Here is a 25,940-nt window from a genome sequence, read left to right on the forward strand (position 1 = left end):
TGTGGGCCACATGTGAGCACTTTAATCTGAGGCCCAAAGGAACTTGTTTGCCCCATCTGTTTTGGCTTGCACGTGTTGGTGCTGCTGTTACTGCTGGCAGCTGTGCTAGTGTGTGAGGCCACCTGCCACATGGCACATCCTGCAGCTTTGCCTAAAAGCTTCCCTTTCCCCCTTTGCTGGAGGTGTAGGTGGCTAAATTGGAGCTTTTTATTATTTTAAATGTGTCAAAACTATTTGCTCTTATGTCACTCAATTACTCCAGGGTACAAAAAAAAAAACAACAATAAAGGGATTCTCTAACCTGTGCCATGTTCATCTTTTATATTGATACAGTTTTAGTATGTTGATTAGCTTTAATATTTACATCATTTGCCTGCAATAGAACTGTCATTTGGTATGTTCCTGTATTTTCTGCTTTTAGATGCAGTGAAGAAAGGAGGAACAGATTTGAGCACAAAATGTTACTGCTTGGGATTAGCATTTCTGATGAGTTTGGACAAGCAGAGCCCTGGTAATGCTTCGTGCTGCCCTTGGTGCCCCTCTGGGCACATGTGGACAGCCTTTGGATGCAGCAAGGTGTTCTGGCTGCCTCTGTCTCTGTGTGCAAACCACTCACCATATTATACTTAACTACATCCTGAGGTGATTACGAGGATTAATTAATGCTTCAATCCTTTGAAGACACCGGATGCTTTTTAAATGCTAATTATTATATTCAGGTTTGCTACAGCTTAGGGATTAGATCTTACTTAAGCAATAGGTAGGGAAGCTGTGAGATGTATGTGGCAAAGAAAAATTAAAAGTAATAAACAGTCACAGAGAGTCTAAACCTCCCTGCAGCCTGTTTGTGCAGTCCTAATAAATTGCTACTTTTCTAATTTGGTTTTGGAACCTAATTACTTCTATTTTGAATGTCAGAAGGAGTGTCTCCTCTAATGTTTCATTGGGAGCTGCCTACTGCATTTTGCAGTTTTAACCCTGACTGCCACTTCTGTGAGAATTGGTGACTATGTGTAGGTACTCTAAAAATGTGCTTTCTTCTTTTCCTCGATACTGTTCTGGAATTAAACATTGCATGACTGTGTGCAAAGCTTGGGGCATCTCTATATCTGAGAGAATTGTCTGCTCCTTGTCTGGACACTGAAAACTGGACAGAGCATTGTGTAGTAAGTGCTGGTGCCCTGAATAAGGTCAGTGACTGGTTACTATTCCGTGAGAAAGCTACTTTTTGTAACCTGTGATTCAGCCAGCTAGTCCCAATTCTGACTGGTTAAAAACTTGAGTGCACGTCCAATATCCAGCTGTGTCTGTATTTTTAAATTTCATATCAAAGCTATATGAGACTTGGACTATAAAAAGCAGAGCTGTTTCCATATTTCTTAAAGATTTTTTCATAGCTGAGGTAGGAAAAAGAGGACAGAAAAGCAGACAGTAAGTTTTTTTCAGGCTGTTTTATCGCTGCTGCTCTACAGATGGGCTTCATACCAGCTTCATATTTGTCACATTGACACAGTGGTTCAGAAAGAGGTTTGGGTATGGATCAAGGTGAATAAATGGAAGAGAGGTAATCACTGGCACAGGTTACTCAGAGACCTTGGAGTTGGAGATATTCAAAAGCCATCAAGACGCAGATTCCAGGTGGTCCTGGTCGAGCAAGGGATTGGACCAGGTGATTTTCTTCCAGCCTCAAAGATTCCACAGTCCTGTGTCCAAAGCAAAAAGGAGCTGATAGAAAGGTGTAAGGTGGAGGCAGTCACAAAGAACAGCAGAGAAGCTCACAAAGATGAGAAAGTGTGGTTGTGAATTTAAAATCCTTGCATCGAGGTTGGTCTACTTTACCAGTAATTCACACTCAGTGAATCATTAAGGTTTTGTGCATTACCTCGGTCTATAAAACGACCACAGTATTTGTCACAGTGCTGTTGCAATGGCAAGGTCATCTGTAAATATAGTGTGATGTTAGGTCAAGAGTGGCCACAACTCTTGGGAGGGAGAAAAAATGAAGTGTTTGGTATTAAAAAGCCCCAAAACAAACAAAAAAGTAACCCAAACTCATCTCTAGGAAGTAAACTTTCAGAAAGGCAGGAGAACATCTGCTGCTGAGGCAGGCACGGCGCGCCCGGCACAGCGCGGGTGTCAGAGCCGGCCCCGCTACAGGGCAAAGGCTGCAGCTGCCGCTCGCGTCCGTCGGGACTGGAGATGCTCAAGGCTGCCCAGCCTTTTTCTTCAGAGGTTTGTTTTTTACGTGATGTTGTTGTTATTTTAGCACTGATCTTTTCTCTTTGTTCACACTAATTACGACCTATTAACTTTAAAAAAAAAAAAAAAAAAAGGCAACAAACCCAAACCCAACGCGGCGCGGGGGCGGCGTGCGGCCACCGCTCCCCTCCGCGGGGCAGCAGCGGGGCCCGGGCGCTCCCCATCTCCTGCCGCCTCCACGGCCACCCCCGCCTCCGAGCGCGGCTCTGCGGCCCGGCCCGCCCCGCGGGAGCGGCGGCTCCTCCCCGGGGCGGAGGGACGCGGTCGCCGCCTCCCGCCTGCCGCCGCGGCGGGGACTCGGTGCCGGGCGGCTGCTGGCGGCGTCTCCCGTCCCGTCCGCTCCGCTCCGGTCCCGGCGATGTCCGGCGGGGGCAGCCGGCGGCGGGCCGGCCCCTCCTGGCACAGCACGTTCTCTCGCTTCTTCTCCAGGAGCCCAGCGGGCGAGGGGGCGGCGAACAGGTACGCGGGGCTCGGGGGGCGCGGTGCCACCTGCGCGGCCGGGGCTCAGCGGGCACAGCGCGGCCCCGGCCCGTGTTGCGACACCGGCGCGCCGCGGGAGGAAGCGAGCGCTCCCCGCGGGGAGCCGGGGGCGGCTCCAGGGACAGCGGCGAGTCCGGGGAGCTCGGAGCGCGCTGACAGCTGCTGCCGGGGCCGGGAAGGGCGGGCTGTGCTGGGGCACGGCCGCTGCCGGGTGCGGGGCTCCCCGGGAGCTGCAGCGGGCACCCCCGGCCCGCCGGGCTCGGCCGAGCCCCGATGGAACCGCTGGGATCGCGCAGCCCGCGGCGCCTCCTCCGCCCTGTGGCCCGGGTCGCAGCCCCTTCCCCGGGGACTGACAGCAGGGCAGGGCGCTGAGGTCTCTGAGGGCTTTGTTTGTTTTTCCTTTTCGGTTTTCACGCTGAAAGTTTTCTTTTGGGCTGGTGTAAATGAGGCGTTAATGCGGCATAAATATTACTAGTGTGTGTAAGTCTCAATGCAAACTTTGTGGTTTATGGAAACTTGGTTATTAATAATTTTTTTTTTAGTGCAGGGCGACTTTACAAGATGAAAAGATTTGGAAACTTCTTGTGTATTTGTTCCTCTTCCTTTTTTTTTTTTCCTTTTTTTTTCCTCTCTTTTTTTTTTTTTCCCTGGTTGATTTCTCTCTGTAAGTAGGAAAGAAGCATTGATAAGTTTCCTTCAGTTTCTCAGTAGCCTCATTGTCGGCCCAAGTCAATGAGCACATTTTTGTGGTGAAAAGGTGTTAACTGCCTAGGCCTTGCTTCCTCGGGTGTAGTATTTATTTTTCGCTTTTAACATATTGGTTTTTATCTGACTCATTCTTGATAGGGCATAGGTTTGTGTTTAAACTGGCAGACAGTGAATGCGGGTTGATCAGATAGCCAGTGGCTATCGCAGTAGTTCTTGCAGTGAAAAACTTTAGGATCTTGCATTGTGTATTCTCAGCAATCATGGGAAATAGAAGAGCCTGTTGCTGTCTTACACTAACCATCTCAAACATCTTGTAAATGCACCATGAGGATTTTTAACTTTGGGGGTTTTGTTTTGCTGTAAGCATTTGGCATGCCAGTACACCACTAAGGATCTACTGGTCTTTTATGAGCAGAAAAAAGTTGCTTTTTTACTTCGAGGAAAAAAAAAGAAATTGGGGAATCAAGGACATCTTTACAATTGCTGGGATAGGCTGGTTGTTTTGTCTGGCGGGGGTGGTTAAGATACAGGAGAAGGCGAAGGTTTGGATCTGGCTGAGGACATGCAGAGGCAATAGGACAGGTTCCATGGGATGTCGCCTTGCCAGCTCCCCACAGCTGTGGTTTGGGATAAACAGAAAAGCCTAGCGGTCACCTTGGTAAGGAGGAGAACGCTGCCACTTGAGTGGTTCGCGCAATAAATGATCTGTAGGTAGCACTCAGGGTAGACCTACTCCACTTAACTTGGGGCTGCAGCCTTATCTCTATCCCAATCGCAGTTTCATTTCCTGCAGCCCAGAGCCTTTTCTTTATTCGGAAGCGGGGATATCCACGCCGATAGGAGCAGGCTCTGTCCGCTTGGCCTGGTTGCTGCCCTCGGGAGGTTCCTGCTGCCCGGAGCGGAGCAGCTCTCGCCATCCCCAGTCCCACTGGGTGTGTTAAGGAGCTTTCCCCCTTAGTGCCGGGCTGCAGCGTGGCACGCTCGTCAGGAATGCTGACCTTCTCGTATTTGGTTTCCACTGGCAGCCTTCTTGTCAGATTAGCGTAATTGCATGCATTACCCAGCGGCGGGCTGCGATGGGTGCCGCAGGTTTGCTGCTCGCGTTTCCCCGTGGAGCGGATCGGGTCGGGTCGCGGCAGAGCCCGGCAGCGGCATCGCGCTGTTCGCTCTCAAGGTGTGCGCTGCGTGGGCGGCCTGGGGAATGCAGCTTTTGTCAAGGGCTGTGAGAAATGTGTGCACCGGCACGGCTTCCCCTTCGGCTTATCGGGAGGATGGGTGTTGGAACCAGACCAAGTTTGATATGCGCATATATATGTTAAAATGAACTTTTCTGTGGAGGTATTTTACTTACTGCTGGGTTTTGAAAGTCTTGACGGCATGAGCTCTGCCCATCCAAAAGTCATTCTCCATCTGCTCCCACAAATTAAGCAGTGATTTGGTGGGTGACTGGAAGCTGCCAATTTTCCTTCCCCACTGAGCAGAGCTGCCTTCTTGCTCAAGATCCTGTTCAGATTTACCTGTAAAAACCACAAGAACCAAAACCCAAACCTACCGTGACCCTGGTTTAAAATGGGAGGAAGGGGATGGGGGGAGTTGCATAGTTTGTTAATCAATGTCTTAAACTCTTCTGAGAAACTCATTTGACAGAAAACTTATGTTAATAACTTGCCCTTACAGCAATTTGTAGCTCTGATGAACATGAGACTCGCTGGAGGCTTGCTTGCTTGCTTGTGGAAAAAATAAGCTGCGCTGATTAGTTGCAAGTTTTGTGGCAGCAAAAAGCACAGCACATGCCTTGAGAGTTCACTTGGCTTTTACATAAAATGTAGCCAAATGGAAAGTGTCTCCCACCCAGTGCTTGTCTGCAGCTTAAGTGTGTTTTTCAGAGTTGGGGCTGCTTTGAATGGTTTCAGTGCTCTTCATCCCGGGTCTTTATCATTGACTTCCATCAAAGGCAGTCATTATGCTCTACTGGACTACTTGCTATTTTCAATAATGCACAATTGGTTATTGGTTACCACAGTGTTTGTCCTGGAGCTATCTAAATCCCCAGGGTGACAAAACCCAATTGCATTTTCACTATTCTAATAGGAGTCTCATAATGTATTATTATTTTTTTAACTAATACATGTATCTTTAGTTCATCTGGAAAAAGACACCAGCTTTTACAGTCTAAGCTTGTGGAGTCTTTCAGAAACACGTGCCTTCTGTGGCTGAGCAATTGTTCTTTTGTGAATAAATGTGATCTTTTAGGAGGGATGTGACACTTTTTACTGAGCTACCATCAAAACGTCCCTTAAACTATGGGTGAATTTTATTAGTTATTCTGTGTAGCAGGTTCATTTCAGATTTCTCTTTTTCCCTCCGAGTGCTGTTGGCTGGTCATAGACCTACCAGTGCAAGTTTGATTTTTCAGGATATTTTTGTCTGCATTGGTGAAGTATACCAGGGACACCAAACAGGGAAGAGCACACTTTTATCTGGTTTAGAAGGATTTGGGGAGGCTGATTTGTTTGTTGGGGTTTTTTTTTTTTTTTTTTTTCAGGCTGAGATTGTTGTTCCATTCATCCATTAGTATCTTACTGAGAGGTTTCAGAGATGAAGAACTTTGTTTATTCTGCCTGAGGAGAGATTAGAGAGTCTTTTTCTTCCTTTGGGACTGCCAGTCATTGTTCCTGTTTACAAAGAACTTGTATTTTTGTAGTTATAAAAACTCTGTGTTTGAGGGACTGCTGGAAATTGATGGGAGAGTAATAAATTTGAAACCTAGTTATTCTGAAATTGCTGCCTCCTGGCTGGGTTTGATACAGATACCATTGGCATCTTTGAAGAAATCCATTGTCTGCTGGAAAAATCAGTCTCTGCTTTCTAATAAAGAACCTTTTACTTTCAAAAGCCAGAGCAGGATCCTTTGTGTTATTATTAAAATTTAGCTTATTTATGAGTCTACATAAGGGATGGTGGTCTGTGGAACCAGCAAAGGCAATACTCCAACCATAAAGAAGAATTCAAGTTAGACTTGCCTGAGTAAGGTGCAGCATGAAAATTTTCTGTACGTCTGTTAATTTGGAATTTCTTTCTTCTTTTTTGCTTCCTAGATTTTTCTATTATAACTTCCATTGCAAGATAATTCAAAATAGTATGAAAAGCCCTGATTAGCAGGGTGCCAAAGTGGTTGGCTGTCATGAAGCAGGTAAATAGTTCTGTGCACTCTGGTGGGATTGCCTGCCTGGTCAGATGAGACACGTACTTGGATTTCTCCTGGGACTGAGACCAGCAGCAGCAGGGCCAGCAGCTGGCCATGTGTGTGAGAGACATTTCCTTCAGGAAATGTTACTAGAGCCTTAATTGTAACAGAAGAGCTCCTTGGAAGAAACAAAGCAACATTTTTTCCACTATTTTAAATGTGAACGGCAATGTCTCCTTTCCAGTTATTGGCATAAGTGCCAGAGTTAATGCAAAAATGTTTCCAAAACAGACACAAGTCTGTGGTTTTAAGGAATAGTTTTGCAAAGATGAAAACTCCTTGGTCTTTTCCTCTAATGAACAAAAGGCTCCCAGGTGGAAAAAAATTAAGATTCCAAAACATGTTGCTGTGGGGATTGTATTTCTAATTATGGTAACATCTTAAAAGGGTGGAAACCCAGCTACTGCTTTTAATTTCTGAGGGGCTTTTGGATTTTATACAGTTCAGTTAGTATATACTATTATACTTGCAGACAGTAGCACAGCACTGGATTGCTCAGGCTTTAACTCAGTTCTTCTGGTGTATTAATTTTCATTTCTAATATGATTTTTATCTATTCTGTCTGGCTATACAGTATCACTTTTGAAGACTTAAGGTTGGAAATGTTGGTTTCCTTACTCATTTCACTTTTTCATTTCAGTTTCCAGACACAAGATCTAGTCTACAATGGTGTTGTGTTATTGTGATTTCATGACTTGCCTTATTTTGAAATAGAATGTTGTTTTTCTGAATGTTCCATTGCCTCTTAAGTTGAGAAAATATTTTTCCAAAGGCACTGTATCTTCTTAAGGAGGTCTTGAGGCCCAAGTGTGTAAACACCTTGGGGATCTGCACTGCACCTCCAGACAGTTTGTGTTGGGAAAAGATGTAGGAAAAAGTTATTTCTTGGGAGCACACAAGAACAGAAAAGGCAGAATTTCAGTGATAACATACTTTTATTTTAATCATCAGTTACAGGCTGCAAATTTGGCCATTAAACTTATTTTGGTAGGAATGGAAAATGCGTGCCCTCAAAACAAAAAAGGGAACTTTGGTGCCTGTAGGATGTTTCCTGGTGGATATTTTGTGAGTAGAAGATGGTTGTTCTGGAGAGTATTTTTTTGGGTTGAAATAGTAACCCTGTGTACCTCTACAAAAAGTTTTCTCCTCCAGCCTGACAAGAAAAGCTTGCTGTATTTTACTGGTGATACCAGTCTCTCTTGCTTGTTTTTTTTTTCTGGTGTTATTCTCAATGAATCTTTTTGAAATTCTGATATGCTCTGTTTATCAGGACAACAGTTGCTGCTGCTGGATTTTAAAGCTGCCCTGGATTTTTTTTTTTTTTTAAATATCTCCTCTTTTAATGCTATTTTGTAAGTACCACTGTTGATCCCCCACCCTGCAAACACACCCTTTGAAAACAGTTCTATTCCCCATTAATTGGATACATTTAACCTTAATGCACAGTTTGTAAATCTGTTTCTGATGCTATACCAAATGTTTGCATTAGTGAGCAGTAACATACCTATTTCAGAAGGATGCTGGAAACTGTCTAACCAATCAGACTGGCAAATAGGGAGCAGATTCCACAGCAGTGTTGGTTACTATGCCTGACAGATGCCAGAAGGAAAACCTTGATGTAATCTGGTATAATCGCTCTGCCCAATATTGCAGTAAGCTCTGCTCAGAAACATTTATATTTCTTTCTCTAGCCTTTGTAGGGCTGTTCAGTTCCCTCACATGAAAAACGGATTAAGTTATTTAGCAAGGGTCATCATATTTATTTCACTTAGTTCTGGCCTTTAAACTTAAAGGTACATGTTCAGTGAAATGACATGGTTTGGTTCTTGATTTTTTTTTTCATGTAAACTTTCATTGTGAAATGTGGCATGTCTGCAATTTTTCTGATGTATTTATTTTCCATTGTAGCTTTAGTTTTCATTTTCATTTAATACTGACACACTTTGTGTAGCTCATATAAACAATGCAACACAGCACTGGTATTGCAGAACGTGAAGCTGACCCAGCTTTGCTGCACAGGCAAAGAACAGGATGTAAATCAGCAGCAGAAACAGGTCTGAGAGGAAAAATTGTTTCAGTTAAAACTATCTGAATTGCTTATTGCTGTCTGTAATCAAACCAGTTTCAAAATGAGGGTAGTTTAGTTGAATATAATACATTTTGTGCTATTTCAGCACTTAATTAATCAGCAATTCTGACACCTCTTCTGCCTCAGTTCCTGCCTTCTCCTGGCTCCATTTTCTCCTTTCTTACCTTTCTCTGCTTTCTTTTCCTTTTCCTCTGTTTCCCTTCTGTATTTGTTGTAAATAGCAGCATTGCTTTCCATTGACCCTTTAATTTCAAGCTCAATAACTTGTTTGTATAATTACAGTTTGTCTTAATGTCTTCAATTCTTTTCCCCTATGTGTGTGGCCTAAGCTTAAGCACAGAAGCAGCAGCCAGAAACTTCATATTCAAATTTCTGTGCAAAATTCTCCCTCTCTCTTTGAGACAAGCCCCAGCAGCCTTGCCATAGACTAGAGGCAGATTTTGTCATTGCTGCTGCTATTTGCTTTCCCAAGAAGTTTGCTAGCCTGGGAATTTTGCTGAGAAGTTCACTGGAAATTTTTCATTTCAGTGCTTTGCAGAAGATGGCAACATTGTGGTTTGGGGGGGAGGGAAACAGAGGAAAGGTAATTAATTAATTAAATTCATTGGTGTATTTTTCTTCTAAAATGCTAGTGTTTTTATTTCTTGTTAAATACTAACATATTTTAGCTGTCACTTGATGCACAAGCCAGTTTTTAGCATTCAGTTGATTTCCTTGCATCTTGTTGCCACTGAGCTTTACAGTAATATTTTCCTTTCAGTTAATTTAATAAGTGGTTACTGTACCCTCGCTCATATTCCTCAAGCTACATGCTGGAAGTTTGACTCTTAAGAAATTGACTTTTTAGATTAAGTTCTGATAGTTCTTCTGGCTGCAGAGTACACAAATGGCTTCACAAGTGTGATGGTAGTGCCTAGAAGAAGGTGTTTCTCTTGAAAGTATATTATATTTGGTTAGATTAAAGGGGAAGCAAAATGGATTTACTACAGGTGACTTGAGAAGTTAATAAACATGATATTGATTGTAGCTTCACTGAAAGATGGGAATTGTCAAGCTCATTTTTTTATAAGAGATTACAGCTTCACTTGACAAACTGCTGAAATATCATCCTTAAATGCTTAAGACTTGGCATTGATGTCCCACTTAAAATATTTGCAAGTGTAATAACAGCAGGCTAAAATTCAACATACAGAGGAATATAAAAAAAGCAGATGTAATAAATAATTTTCTACTTGATCTGTTTGAAGCAAATGAAAAGGATGTACTTTTGAATCAATTTAATATCTTCACAGATAATTTTAAAAAAACCAAAACTGTAGCATGTCAAGTTTGCAGATGATTTGAGTGAAAAGTATGGAAATCACCATGTAGATGATGTTGGAAACAAACTAAGTTACCATGGTTGACAGCCAGTTAAACATGAGCTGCCAAAGTGGTGGCTCAGAGAAGAAAAAATGATTGTCGGGTGTATGAACAACTAAACATGTATTCAGTGGATTCTTTGGTTACTGCAGTACCAAGTCCAGTTTTGGTGTTTGTTTTTATCCATGATTTATCATGAAAAAGATGCTGGCAAACTGGAAAGGGCTCTGAGAAGAGCTCCAGAACAATCTGATGTCTGGAAAACCTCCCTCACAGAATAAAGTGAAGCAGCTCAGTGGCATTTAGTTCTGAAATGACAATGTTAAAGTCTGAGGGATGGCTCTGCCTCAAGGAATATAACTGGAAGGGAAATCAGATTTAAGTGTTTTATGTTATAGTAGAGCTGTGGCTTCAAGAGGTTATTTGAATCTGAGACCTTTATAATCTGTCCCACATAGATGTAGATTGATTGAGAGATGAGACTTGAATAGTTAAGCCTAATAAGTAGTGAATTTAGTAGCAGTTTACATGGAAAGGTCTTATTTAGAAATGTGGTCATTTTTCCATAGTTTGTTGTTTTTCAAGCAAAGCTCATAACTTCTTGTCATGTGTTAAAGGCTTGGTTCAAGTCTCCCATAGTGAAATTTCATCATCTAGATTATCCAGGAGGACAGCTGCAGTAATCATAAGGGTCTGTATGGCAAGCAGGGCAACTGGTATATATATAAAAATATTAATTAAAAAGTCTGAATATTTTGCTGTCATGTTTTTAGTTACCACTTGGAAACTGGGACAAGGAAGAAACTAATAGTAGGCAACCTATGGCTCTTTGCAGTTTTATAATAAAAATTTTATTACTACTGCTGTTTTGTGGATATGTTGTGAGAATTTCTGTAACATGCTGAAATTTCACTGAGGCCTTGCACATCTATATTTGATGGTATTATTAGACTTGTGGATTTCCACTTCTTTATATTCTTCAGCAAGGCTCTTGCACAAATGGATTTTAAAGTAGCAGGTGATGAAATCCTTGTTTCAATGAAATATCCTTCTGGAAGGTCAGCACTGAACGTTGGCACAAAGTAAAATTGGAAAGAAGTCATGATACCAGAACCATGTGAGGACAGTATTTCCCAGAGAGGGATATTAGTTTTTTTGAGAGAGGAAGGAAAGGCAGGGGTGAGGAGCTGGCATTACACCCCAGAATGCTGAAATAAAGAAAATAAAAAGCATCTTTGAGGTTGGGCATTGCTTTTTCTCTTACCATTATGAGGCATCACATTAAATGGTTCCTGAGTTAATTTGAGAAGAAGTCCAGTTAAAAACAGCCCTGTGTGGTATCAGGGAGGGTTTGACTACTCAGGGAGTCATCTGGCCCTAAGAGGGAGAAGATGGCAAAATGCTGGAGCACCTGCCTGGTTACACATGGACTGCATGAAAAGTAGATGCTGGAGCTGCTGCATTGGAAGGGATTTGATTCAAAGCCCTGGAAAAAGTAGGGAGGGCCAACATCCACAAGTGCTGTGGTAGTGCTGAGCTGAAGTTCAGCTTTAATCAGCTGTCCCCATTTCCTTAAGGGAGTGCCCATTAATTTCCCCCTTCCCAAACAGCAACAGGCAGGCTGAGCCTTCTCCTCAGAAAAGGAACCCAAAATGTCACAGCAATTACTTTCAGTTTGAAGAGCTCTGCGTGTGGTCAGTCTCACCCAAACTTGTGTGTTTGTGCTTTATTACTTGCATGTTTCCTGTAGCTTTTTTTTTTTTTTTATCTGTCACAACACATTCACAATCTGCTGCGTGCACAACATGGGTGGGGTGGATTAATAAAGGAAGAAGGGGATGGGCTTTTAATTTCCAAGTTCTGAGGGATTGTTATGAAGGACAAGGATGGAGGAAGCAGACTTCTCACACCATACAGAGATGCTCTTAGGGCCTTTTGAAGATGTAATTGTTTGTAATTGTCTTGTTCTGTTTTTAGAGGCAGTTGCAAAAGGCCTTGAAAGCCATGTACTTAAATATGCTCTATTAAATTGCTTTTTTTTTTTTTTTCCTTGACTGTAATCCCTCTTGTAATCTCTTTTTGTGTGAGCAGCAATGCAAAATGTGAACATGTCTTGCTCATAAGACTCTCTAACCTCTCTTCCCAAAGTGTAATGATTAAAAACTTGGACCACAAACCTGCTTCTGGTTCAGACACCACCTGTCCAAGTATTACAGAAAGGTCAAAAACAGAGGCAGCAGCAGAGGAACAAAAAGCAATAGAAAATGGCACAAAGAAAGGTTTGTTCAGAAGATACAAAAGATACAATTCTGTAACTTAAATTTAATCTTGATTAGTTAAAGAATAAGAGTGATGCTAATCAGGTTAGGCATGCTGGCAAGACAGTGGAATGAGCAGCAAGACAGCCAAGGAGAAGAAATCCCTCTAACCTTCTTCTAAACCTTCACTAAAGATTAATCCATCTCTGTTGGATGCATTAAAATGCTAGAGAAAAAGGAATGTCTAGCAGAAAAAGCAAGAGAAGGGTAGTAGATTACAAACCTGAGAGGTGGGTGGTTAAGCTCAAGCCTAACTTTAGATGTGCTCAACTGGAGATAACATTGGTGGTACCTGCCATGGCAAAGTGCTCCAGAAAGGCACTGCTCTGGAAAAGCTGAGAGTTCTGTGGAGCCAAACTTTATAAATACAGCTGTAGCCTAGGTCACAGTGATGTTATGGGTGCAGTGATGGGAAGAGGGAAAACCATAAAATTTGTGGGGAGTTGTGTAGTTGCATTGTGTGAATGAAGTGAACAGCAGCCAGCAGGTTCTCCAGCCCCTGTGTCTGTGGTGTTTAGGCTGTAAAAGGTAAACTTGCCTCTCTGAGACAAACAAAGCCATTTTATCCTAAACCCACAAGGAGAGAAAAGGTTCACACCAAGCAGCCTCTGGTGATGTGAGGGGCAGTGGTTTCTCCTTCTTGCTTTTGCTGAGTGACATTTGTTGCCCCTTCATTGTGCTGTTAAGATTCACTGCACTGTAAACTGGATCACAGGCTGGATTTTTCCTCAAGGAAACTTCTGCTTCCCCTCTTGATTTTACAAAAAAAAAAAGTCGTCCTACTGAGAGCCCTTCTTGGCTGAGTCAAGGATGTAGAGATAACTGAGGTTGAGAAGGAAGGAGTGGAGATTTCTAAAGCTGGTTCTGCTGACAAAGTCAGCATGTTTGAGGAACTACACCCTAAAGCAAAAGGTTAAGGAATGTAGAAGCACTAGAATATAAACCATAAAAGGGTGTGGGGAAATGCTTCCAGGGTTAGGGTTATTTTATATTGCAAAGAAAAGTTTTGATACATTTTTTTTTTTTTACTTGTTGATTTTAAGATGCTTATCTGCTGAACTGCATTCTTTCAGTTTTGGTATGTGTGCTGTGGAATTTCTATGGCTAGCTAGAAGAAAGTAATACAGACATGTATTTCAAATATGAACTAGAAGTAGGAAAATGAAAAAGTTTTGGGGGAAAAAACACATGATGTAAAGGGAAGAATATGAGCAAAACAGAGTGATGCAATAATCAACACTGGTAATGTATGTTGGCAGGACTTAATGAAAGCAAGGATGTAATTTGTGGTCTGCAGACCAATTCCATACAGATTGATACACTGAACTTAGAAAGAATGTCTGCTAGACATCAGCCTCATTATTCCACTCTTAAGTCCAGGGCATTTCTGTTCTTATCAAATGTATCAACATTAGGAAAGGTCATGTAGATCTGAGAAGGGTGTTTTGGGGTTTAGGGTTTTTTTGGATTTTTTGGGGTTTTTTTTTAACCAACAACAAAACAAAAATTAAGAGAGAGCAAATAGGTTATGTACAGAGAAACACTTTTATTAGTGTGCCAGACTGCCCAGAGTGATTGTGACATCTCCTTCATGAAACACATTAGCAGCAGAAGAAATTAATAGGTCAGAATATTAATTCATCTGCTCTGTCTTCCAGAGAGGCAAAGAACAGCCAAGACTTTCTTTCTGATGCTCTCCCTGGAAAGGTATCTTTGTGTTTATGAATGCATTATGAGAGATTACCCAAGGTGATGTGAAACTACATGGTTTTCAACTTGGAGATGATCTATAAATGGGAGGAAGAAGCTTTTCTTTTGATGCATCTGAAAAGATGCAAAAGATCTTGGAAAACTTAATAGCAGGAGAGTTCTGCTGTAATTTCATTCAGAGAACTGAGACATACTTATCTGTGGTTTCCAGTCAGGAACAGTAGGAGTACAGCAGCACCTTAATTCCTTCTCCAAATCCTGGCAGAGTTTCACCAAAATGCTAATAATTATTCTATTTTTTTTTAATTTAAGTAGCTTTCAGTTCATCTCTTCACATGAATTCAGAAATAAGGGCTTGTGCATTTTTGAGTAGCAAAGTTAAATGTTTAAGACTGGTAGACTTGAGAAGGGTATTCAATGTCATTATTCATTAATTGAAATACTTATTCATGTAGTACACTAGCACAAAGTTATTTTTCTTCATGTAATGGTACACAATGCAGGAATAATATCTGTCATTAACATCACCTAATGTTTCCCTTGATAATGGTTTTGCTTTTAAGTTGCTTGTAGCATAAAGGTTTTTATTAAAATGCTTTCTGCTGGATTGTGTGTAAGGCTTGTTCTAAGAACTGGAGTTGAGGGCAAGGAGTTGGTTTCCTTCATTCCAAAGATGAACTCTCAAGAAAATTTGAATTAATTTGGTGAATTTCCCATAAGGACACAAGTGATTTTGAACTTTGGACTTTTAAAATGGAACAGCAGGTATTGCCTTGGTAATAAACATGTACCTGTTGTCTCCTTTCTAAAATTGGTCCTGCAAGTGAAGAACTGTTCAATGTGGTGGCTATGGCTGGGGATTATTCCAGCTGCCACATGATTATTCCACTTGCTCACAGCCCTCAGAATAGGGTGAGCCTTGTAGCTGCCAGATGTGCCAGGTGGTCCCGTGGCAATGGAAGCTGCTGTGGTAGATAATTATTCAATTACAGTTGAAAAATAATACACAGGCATGGAAATCCTGTGGTTTTTTCAGCTGGAAGAGCTGAAATGCTGCGTGGTGTTTCTGAGTGTTGGAGTTCAAAAACCTCTGTATGAGGTGAAACAGTCATTATGGTTCTGTCTTCAGCTTTTTGGGGCTTGTTTTTTTCAGTTGCAGAGTATGTACTACAGTTTGGAAGATATGTTTTTGTGTCCAAGTTAAAGCTCTTTTGTGTTTAAATTGAATGTGTTGGCTCTTGAGAGCATTTGAATAATGCAAGTACTCAGCGTTACAAAATATTTTTTTGTTTTTCAGTTCTGAAAACAAAGGGAGTGAAGCCATAAATTCAAAGAGCAGCCAAAAGGAAAGCACAACTCTGCCTGCACTTTTGAAGGTAAGATTTTTATTGACTAATATTTATTTTAGGTAAAACCAACCTGCCACTTTTGCTTGTGACTATTTGTTAGAATTCTGATGCTGGATGCACTCCTGTACTGCAGTGTGGCACCTGTGCCATATTCTGGATTGGGGTCCACTGTGTCAGGATTCTAATATACATGCTGAAGACAGAAACACTTTTTACTTTACATTGTTAAAACAAAATCCATGTATTTACTTAGGGGAAAGAACTGGGACTTCAGTGCTGATTCCACATGCAATTAGCCAGTGAAGAAAAAAACCTAATATTTTTATCAAACCATGTGTTTCAGGCATTGCTCCAAAGCACCATTTCTGTACATTTAACAAGTATCTAACCAGCAAGTCTTTGCTTGCCTGAAGGTCTGCTGGTTGGCAACCAGAGCACTGTGAGATCTTTCTGCTGAAATTTGTCTGTACATTGGGTTCTCCTCACCAGTTACCCGTGTTAATCATGCTTGTCTTGTCCTGTAAGTGTTGTACTGCAAGAAGAAGACATGTTCCTTTGTGATCAGGGCTTTCTCCTGTGCACTAGACTCACCTCTAAAGTTTGCTTAGATTTAGATAAATACCATAAATAATTATGTACAGGACAGGTGATAACAGCTATCTTTGCTGCTGTCACATCTTGCCCTCCACAGAGTCACTAAGCAATTTTGCTTCAATTTTTGTTCCTTTTCTGAGTTGTTTCAGTTCAGTGCAGATAACATGGTGGCTGCTTCCCCAAAAGGGGCTTGGCTAGTCTGCCAGATTTATTTGTAGGCTTCTTAACACACTTAGTCTGAGATTTCTGCCACATGTTGCATTTATTGAGCACTCATGGTATATGGAGAAGGAAGTGCTCACCTTCTGTGTGATTTCATCTTCAGTATCTAAGGACCATTTGTTTGGGCTTCACCAAAGTTGGAGACTTTGCAGTTGCCTCCTACAAACATCCCAGCAGGGTTATTTGCTCAATAAAATTCTGTTTTGACTGTGGTTTGTCTACAGAAAAGTGAAAAAAAAATTTTCTTCAAAAGCCAGGTGAATTTAAGCCAACTGTCAGTTCAGAGCTCCTGGAAAATGCCACTGCATGGCTTCCTATTTCCATAAATCACTGATTTTAAGCCTTGGAATGTAGGCAGAAAGATTTCTGATAAACCAGAGAAGATTCTATCTAATATAATAGAAGAAAATTTTTTCAGTTAAAAAAAAAAATCTCATTTTTCTGTGTCAGATCAGCAAAAAATTCCAAACCAAATTTTCCTTTGGAGGAAGGGAAAGCATTCAGCACACATACACAGCACTTCAGCACTAGGAATTGCTTAAAAGGAACTATGAGTAGGGCCAGGTCTCAAGGAAAAAGCAGGATGTGTAGGTGGAGCAAAGCAAGCATAGCAAGTTTAAGTTACCTAAGAGTATTTCTTTCTTGCCAAAAACCAAATCTGATTAATTTTCTTTAATTTACAAAAGCCACAATTCAGAATCTTTCTGCTGAATCAGTTTTGGTAGTCTTTTACTCAGAACTCATGTTTTTATAATACTGTACTAAAAGCTGGTGCCAGAATTGGTGCTGTTAAGTTTTTTCCAAGTATCTGATCTCCTCTCTGTCTTGACATAACTTTTTATTGAGTTATATTGTTTTAGACCTATGTTTAAAAGCCTGAAACTGTGCCACTGTCTTTGAAATAACAGCTGGTGTTTGTACAGGCTTTAGGAAGAAGGTGGTTTTCATATTAACAGAATGTGCTAGCTCTTCAGCTGTACTGACAGCTTCCTGTCTGAATTACTTTCCTCTTTTTTAAGCTGATCAAAAACTTTGTGATACATCTAACAGTTTCATATGCATAGTAGTGAGTAATTTGAGCAGTCTTATTTTTTTGTCTTGTGTGCACAGAAATTACAACTGGATAGTAAGAACTTATTCAGAAGGAGCAGAGGAACTATTGGTTTTCTGATGTTTCCCCTGCTACATTTTCTGGGGAAAATATATTTTTGTTTTTCCTCTCACTGCTGTTTCAAATACACACTTGAAATTTGGTCACACCTCATTGGTCAAAATAAACTGTCCTCTCCAAAGATCACCAGACTGCACCTGAGCAGTTGGAGAGAGCTGACTCTGTCTTAATTGTCATGGGGAAATCTTAAGAGTCTTTTCCAGCCTAAATGATTCTATGAAAGGTATGTTCTATTCTATTAAAAGATGCTTTAGGTTTTTTCATCTAATCATCAAGGTTACTGTAAACTGACAAAAAAATTGTTATGGAAAGTGTTCTTTATGAAGAATGTGTGAATCTCTACGTGGATCAGTGTTGGGCAGGTTTCCAAACATGCCCATGTCTCTGAGCTGTGCTTCCACCTCAGCGTTTCAGGTGGACGGTGACCAAAATTGAAACCATGTTGTGTCTGTGTTAGCTGTCACCAAGTTAATGAGCCATCATATTTCTGATAGACTTCCATGCTGTGATTTTGAATATTCATTGGTCATCTCAGCAGGAGGCCAGGGGTGAAATAGCAGAGGAGCTGTAAGTCTCTGATTTAGCAGCAAAGGTCGAATGTCTAAATTATAACTGACTGGGTGAGTGGAGCTGGGAATTGTGCCGAGCTATGGGAGTTCTTTGACTATTCTGAGCACTTTAGACACCACTTCTGTACTTTACCCCTGTTATTTTTTTTCCCTGCAATGAAATATTTAAAAGGAAGAAAAGATATTTTAATGGGCACCATTTGAAAATATTAAGCTTAATTTTTCTGCACGCCAGAGAGACTTTATTAGTCATCACTTGATCACTTTCAAGAAATATTACTGAAATGTATTTGCTGTGTCTGTTAATTGGTTGCAGAAAGTACACCACCCCCTCCCAGTATTTATTTACTTATTTTGTTTTGCTTCTGTTTCTATGAATTAGGGCTGTAAAGGGTGCCCTGAGTAAACGTTCCATTTGAGCAGAGTGATTGTTGAACAGATGGTTGTGTGGATGTAAACAGCTCTTGAATTTCATGTTTAATGTACTAAGTGTCTGCACTACACAATGTCCAGTACATGTTAGTATATCATTAACCTCCCTTTTAGTGCTACAGGGACTTTGTTTTCAAAGGGAATATTGCAACAGTGCTCCCTGAAAAAGTGTGTTTCATGGTTCCTGGATATTCTTCCTGTAGCAGTGCATGGAGAGCACATTCTTCCATAACCCATTAGGAAGGAATTCTTAAGCATCTCAGCTCAGGAACCACCATGTGGGCTCTGTCAGGCACACCCAAAAGTTCCAAAAAGTGCAAATTTGATACACCAAATGTATAATGTAGATTACAGTATTTCAGTAGCATCAAGTATTCTATCACTTGGCCCATAGGCTCAAGCCTGAATTAACCTGAGACAGTCTCAACCTTCATGGAAAACTCAGGGGCAGAAAGTACAGCAGAGATTATCAAGTCTGCTCCTGTGCCCCAAGGTGAGATCTATGTCATACCTGATAAAAGTTTGTCTGACTTGTTCTCAAAAACCTCCAGGGATGGAGATCTCTTAAGATCTCTCCAACCTCATCAGACAACTGTTCTACCAATTTCATAGACCTTATAATTAAAAAGCCTTTTTCCTAACATGCCATGTAACTTCTGTGCTGCAAATTAAACCTGTAGCTAATTGTCCTCTGACAAGTACTCCTGTACACTGTGAACATGGAGAAGAGATTATTCTGTAGCTCTGCTTTCTCACATGAATTGCATTTCAAGGTAACATAAACATGGCTGTATTTAAGCAGGAGACATGATATTAAATTTTAATGTTGAAGACTGCAATTATGTGATAAGATGGAGCCAGGTTCTTTTTGGAGTTGCAGTGGGTAGAAGTTGGAACATGGGAAATTCCAGTCACCTACATTAATGTTTTTTCCCCTTTACTATAAAAATGGTCACATATTGGAACAGTTTGCCCAAGTGAGTTGCAGAATCTTAATGCTTAGAAATACTCAAAACAAAGCTAGATGAACCAGAGCTGCTTTGTGCAGGAGCACAGACTGCATGACCTCCCCAGCCACATTCCTTTCAGCCTAATTTGTGCTGTAATTCTCTGTCAAAAATTTTTTCATTCAGTGTGCCAATTTACAAAAGATTTTTTTTTAGAAGTCCTGTGAACTTGCTGAATACAGGTTGCTTTGAATATTGAATCTCCCTTATTCTGACTATTGTTTTTAAATTTTGCAAAAAAAGTTAGAAATCAAAACTAAACCAAAAAAAGGTTTAAACCTTGGTCTGTTTAGTTAAGAAACCCAGTGGACAGATGAAGCACAAGTGTGATGCCAGGTGCTGTAATCTGCCAATAGAATTTAAGTGCAGGTGGAATCACACTGTCTCATCCCATTCCCAGGGTACTGTCACCTTCTCCAATGAAAAAGTAAGTTTCACCTTTTTTTTTCCTCCAAGCTTCAAGAAATTGTCAAATAAAAGAGAACAGAAATTGTTTTATATTTGTGAAAAACATACTCATTAAAAGGCAGTGGGAGTGTAGTACTGGAAAACTATGGGGGAAAGAACAGAAGTAAGACAGTTTTAATTCTGTTCTCTCTGGCTCCACAGTAGCCCTTGTAATAATGAGGTGATGGCTGCATACTCAGAACTGAGTACCAGTTTTTAATCTTTGATCAGAGCTTGAAAATAATTTAATGAGAAAATTCAGAAGGGAAAATTTTTGAGCAGCTCCGCAAATGCTGCAAAGAGAAATTTTTAAATTATAAAGTTAATTTTGTCATTATAGAGACTTTCACCAAGTTTAAAATTCCCTGTGAAGGTGACCTAGCAGAAACTTTATTTCAAATTGAACCTCTTTTTTTCTACCTTTTCATTTGAAATGTTCACCTTTACCACTTTATCTGTTGTTCTTGTCAGAGAATATATTTCTGGATCTTTATTCAGATTTTAGGAGAATATTATAGAGGTTCAGATAATGATTGTTTCATCTTTTCTTTCCTTATCTGACAAATTAAACATACATTAATGACTCCTTGCTGTTTCAAGAATTCAAATGGATAAACAAATTTTTAAAGTCCCAGTGCTGAACTTTGAACAGATGCAGTTGTCTTTCCAAATGTTAAATAGTCATTGACTCTAAATAGGTCTATTTTTAAAAATGCAAAACTGATACAGTTTAACTGAAAGTCTCTTCCTGTTGTTTAACTTTTACTCCTGATTATGAAGATGCCATGATTTCATTAGTTTTCTAGTTACTCTTGTCTTCCGGGGTTGCCATGACCTGATTTTTTCCATGTCAAATGAAGCAGAGAAATGAGGATGTGGAAGGAAAACTTCACAGTATTAAGAAGCCAAAATATTCAGGTTAATTGGGTATTTGTAGAGGTACTGAGTTCATCTTTAGCTTAAATTCCTCCCAAAACCCCAAGTCACTCTTTGTTTCTTTTTGGGGGTTTTTGCTTTTTCTCATTTTCTCATGCATTTTAGTAAAGACTAAATAGTTTCCTACAGTGGTGGACCTCCCTTACATCTTCTATACCACCACTCTAATTATTGGCTTAAATAGGAAAAACCTATATAAGGTTTACTTTAACCATGTTTTTTTCAATCCATTTGTCTCATGAACATTTGCAACAGTGGACTTTTAGGGGTTATTGTGTATTTCACTGTTTGATAGTACTTCTCCCTGAATTTTTCAAATTGCCATTCTAATTTCCTTAGACAAGTCTTGTTCTTAATCTATATCTCACTATGTCCTGTAGTTTTTTGTTAAGTTTCCATATGTATTGCCTCCTGTTGGTTGAAAAAGCCTAAAAGGTTTTCCTCACAGTACTTGAAAAAAACAAAAGCTTATTTCACATGGGGATTTAAGGCACCTCAGTGTGTTTCACTCACTGAAAAAAAGTGGGAGATTATACCAAAGGTACTTTAACCTCCCAGAGAAAGAAAATCTGCTGAAAAACCTGCATTAATAACTCACTGTGGGGATGAACTAGGTTGACACCAGCCCCTGCTATATCACTGTGGATTTTGCTTAGCACAGAGAATTTATATACTATGTCAGTGTTCAAAGTGAATGAATACTCATAATTGTTAAATAAAATGCAGCCATCTCAGTTGTGCTGAAAGGTCAAAACTGAGGGTAAGAACAAGATTAATTTTCTTGTACTATATGTGACAATACCTACATGTGCTGCTTTGTGCATCCAACACTTCAGCCTGAAGCTGAATGAATTTCTATAGGAATTAAATGATTTCTATATTCCAGCAAAAACAGAAATTCAGGAAATTTCTCAGAAGAGGAAATCGGGATGTCGGGGTTAAACACCTTGTTGGCAGTCCCTAGGTGAATTAATGATGATGCTGAATTTCTGATGCAGCCACCCAACTTCAGCCACCCAACTGCTGAGAAAAGGTGCTTTGCAAGGGTAAAAACAGCTTTACAGGCTGTTCCCTGCTGGTGCAGGAGGTGAGGAAAACCGAGGCAAAGCTGGTGAAAGGCTCCCTGCCCAGGGGGCAGCTGTGCCACCTCGGGGACTGTTGGCACTGGGCGAGCCCTGGGCCCGCCATGGAGCAATTAGGCCGTGTCTGTGCCAGCCAGGAGTGGATTACACCCTGCAAAACACTCCTGGGCTGCTGCTGAATAAATCAGCTGAGATAAGAGATGTGGCAGCGTGGCCTTGTCTCCTGACATGCCAGGCTCCTGCAGCAGTGGGAGCACGGTGCCCAGGCTCAGTGTCACTTACTGCCACAGTCTCCTCAGCCATCGTCTTGTTTCACGCTCTGCCACACCAGCCTTGCTGCACCTGGGGCACAGCCCTTGGGAGAATTCAGGGACCCCAAATGTCATCCAAACCAGCCTCAGTTCAGCTACCAGGTCAGGCCAGGTTACCCAGGGCTTGCCCAGTGAAACTCGGAGCAGCGAGTTGCCAAAGGACTAAAAGCTAATTAAAGCTTCATGAAGCATGTCACAAGCAGGAAAGCTCACAGAGAGTGGGAAGGGGGAGGCAAGGGGAAGACTGATGACAGTTCATTACAAGAGGAGCAAAAAGACATTATTATAGCAGGAAGGTTTTTTTCCTTGCATCTGCAAGGATCTCTAAGGGAATCTGGCAGGTAGGTTTCCATCCAGAAACTGCTGGTTTTGTGGTGAGCCTGAGAAACTATTCAGACTGCTGTGACACTGTAAGAGGACTTTTAAAATTTATTTTTCTTTGACTGATGACATGAATAAAACAGGAGTCATGGGTATTCCTGCAGTGTTGTGAATATTAACTACTCAAGCTTAATTGTGACACAGAATCAAATACTCTGTCGAGGTCAGCTAGAGGCCCTGACTATTGAAAACTGGGTAGGATGTACCATGGAAATATGATTGTATATATACCCTATGCCCTTACCTTTATTTTTTCCCTGAGTGTTGGCTGGGGGCTTCTGTCAGAGACAGACTGTGAGGAGGCATGGAGGTTAATAAATGAGTTTCTGTGATACTGGCTGGTGGAATTGCCACTGTGCTCAGGTACAGCAGGCACCTGTGCCTGGAGGCTGCTGCTGTGCTAGAGCCTTACTGGCTTTCCTGAAGTAAAATCATGTGCTTTTGTCTCAGTCATTAGAATATGGCACCATCTTAAAATACAAACCTCAAAATCTGCAGCAGGAATAGTGCTGTTTGTACAGTGCCTAAACAGTGCTTCAGACTTTGAATTGAGATTTTGTGTGCAAATGATGAAACACCAATAGCTCAAGCTGTCTATTATGGAGGAGGGAGAATATATGGAGAGCAGGATTGATTGTATTGAAGGGAAGAAAGAAGGATTTGCATAGTTTCTGTGTTAGGACTTAATATCCACATATACCTTCAAATAAGCACAGTATAAATGTTCTCTGTGGTTTTTTTTTTTTCATGCAAGACGCTATTTATGGTTAAAGGTATGGAAGGACCCTTTCATATTAAAACTTCCTGTTCTTTTGATTTACCAAAAGTTAAGTAAAGAAAGGAAGATTAAAGAGGAAGGAAAGTCTAAATAGATTTCTGTTTCTGGAAGCAGAGACTACAAAACAGCTTTTCAAGCAGGGCATAAATTATGCTCACAAATAAGCTGCACAGTCTTTACAAGTGTTATGTCTCAGAGCTGCTCAGAGAAGACTTTCACATGGAGGGATTTAACTATATTTGATGTCTCAGTTCCTAATAGGAAAAAAAAAAACCAAACTCTCCACTAGTTTCTGAATAAAGATGGTTTTAAAAAATGGGCAAAACCCCCACCAAACAAAACAACAACAAAAAATATGCTTATAAGACTAAACTGTTGTCAAGTTTTTAATGTAACTATTTTATAGTTAATGCATTTTAGTTGTTAACTTCATAGATATTTTAATAGTTAATATGAATGTTTATGGCTTTAAAGGGTTGTGCTGGGAAAAGAATAAGATTTGTGTGTATTTCCTGCACTGAGGTACTCTTTTAGATTAGACAAATCTTTGTGAATGGTACAAATCACAAAACTGTGGAGTGCCTTCCTTCACTTAAAGTTGAATTAAAATCAGGTATTGAAGAATGCTGAGGTGTTAGTCAAAGTGAAGGAAGAAAATACAGAACAAATGTAGAACTTTGAAGCTGGCACTCATCAAATTTTGGAAATGATTTTGTTTTCTTGTTTCTGTTTTGTGTTTCCTTATGCAAAGTACACAGTTCCTATGAGATAAAGTTAATTATTCAGGAGATTCATTCCAGGCTCGTGTGTTACTTGTCTAATACTGAAGACAGCAGCCAGAGCTGTTGCACATCTGTAGGCTGCACTGTTGGCACCTTCCTTTTTCCAGGGGTGGTTTTGGGTAGAGTTGACATGTAAAGTGGTAAATCCCTGATCCCAGTGGGGTTTCTAAACCCCTTTGTGATGCATCAGCTGTTGGTCAGTGCAGTATGGGGGGAGCACTTGGGGTTTGTCACAGGTGGGATGAAAAAAAGCCAGAGTTTGACTTAGCCCACTTCTAAAAGTTTACTTAAAAGTTCAGTGTGATTGTACAAAGAAAATGGAGGTAGTGTGGATTTCTCAAGGACAAATTAGTGCTGTTCAATTTCTATCCTCACATAAACAATTCCATTCTCAACACACACATCTTTTAATGTTAAGCAATTGTATCTGCTCTGTATTTAAAGAGTGAAAAAGCATTGCTTGAAGTTTAAAGACCACTGCTCCAGTATCACTAAATATATCTTGAAAGTTCTTAAGAAATTGCTGTTCCCCAAGGATGAAGCTGAGTTCATTAAAACACTTTTTTCATCATTAACAGGATCCTAGATGGCCTATTAACAAATAAGCCTGCTGGCTTATTTAAGGTTGCTACAAGTGGGAATAGAATTGGTCACCTAGTGGAAATAGTAGCTTTCTGTGTAGGTTGGATGGGTAGGTGTTACCCAATTTGAAACAATTACTCTTATCCAAATGTATTGTTGACACAACTAAAATTTGCATAGGACTTTTTGTTCGTGTTCTTTCCCACTCCTGTTGAGCAGGATAGGTTTCATCTGAGAAAAGCTGGGGTAGCTTTAATCTGTGTTAATAAACTGGGTTGAATCAGGAATTGAAATTAAAGATAAACCAGCAATAGCCTATGGCACCCACTACAAATGGCAGGGGTGGGGGTGAGGTGCTTCACAGAAAACTTCAGGGGAAAAAAAAAAATTTTTTTTTTTCACAAAGACCACGTCTTTGTGAAGTTTTCCATCTTGCATCATCCTTTTGGGCAGATGGTCTTGACAGAAGTAACGTGAGCTTGGACAGCAGTCCCTGGATCTCAGAGAAGAGCTGACACAGAGGAAATTCAAGGGCATGCATAAATTGTTGCCTTGCCTGTGGGTGTAGATGCTCAGCTGGGTTGAGGGGAGAAATGAAGATGTGGTTTGGGTGAGGTGGAGCCCTGTGCTCATTCATTTCAGTTTGCTGATAGGCAGTTCACAAGGTCAGAGGTGTAGGGGTGGTGCTCTGGAGGTTTTTGACTGTGTGGAAAATCAGGCAACAGAGGGCTGGAGACTGTGGGAGACAACAAATCCATTTGGAAACAGTTGAAGGAGAGCTGGCCAGAGGGTTCAACATCAGGTTGCTAAGGATAATAGGTAGGATTCACCTCTGGGATGTGAGTTGAGTTTGTTTTATCCCAGTTCTCTTCTTGATTCTCCTCGGTTTTTCAGAAGTGCAGAAAGCTGTGGTGTGTTTGTGTTTGGCCATGGTGTTCTTGCCTAGATTTGCAAGCTGAAAACTCTTCTCACAAGCACATGGAGGTTTGTTTGTGAAGCTGTGCTTTCTGAGGGGATTAGTGTGAAATGAGAAATAACTGTTCCTTGCTTCTTCCCCTTGTTTTTTCCACCAGTTGAAGCAATTGTTGCCATCTGCAGTATATTTTTTTCCACTGCAGCTGCTT

The 25,940-nt window shown here is 40.8% G+C and overlaps 1 protein-coding gene across 1 annotated transcript in view; it reads left to right on the plus strand.

Moving 5' to 3' along the window:
- Positions 1-514: 514 nt before the first annotated feature.
- CRYBG3 (crystallin beta-gamma domain containing 3) overlaps positions 515-25,940 on the plus strand; it is a gene marked incomplete at its 5' end in the record, with an annotated part of 79,698 nt that continues 54,272 nt past the window's right edge. The window contains 4 exons of the mRNA XM_079316256.1: positions 515-576; positions 1,473-1,669; positions 2,334-2,718; positions 15,471-15,549. Of these exons, the coding sequence (XP_079172382.1) occupies positions 515-576; positions 1,473-1,669; positions 2,334-2,718; positions 15,471-15,549 (723 nt within the window). The remainder of the gene's footprint in view (positions 577-1,472; positions 1,670-2,333; positions 2,719-15,470; positions 15,550-25,940) is intronic.

The sequence above is a fragment of the Erithacus rubecula genome, assembly GCF_903797595.1.
Source record: "Erithacus rubecula genome assembly, chromosome: 1".
Classification (NCBI taxonomy): Eukaryota; Metazoa; Chordata; class Aves; order Passeriformes; family Muscicapidae; genus Erithacus; species Erithacus rubecula.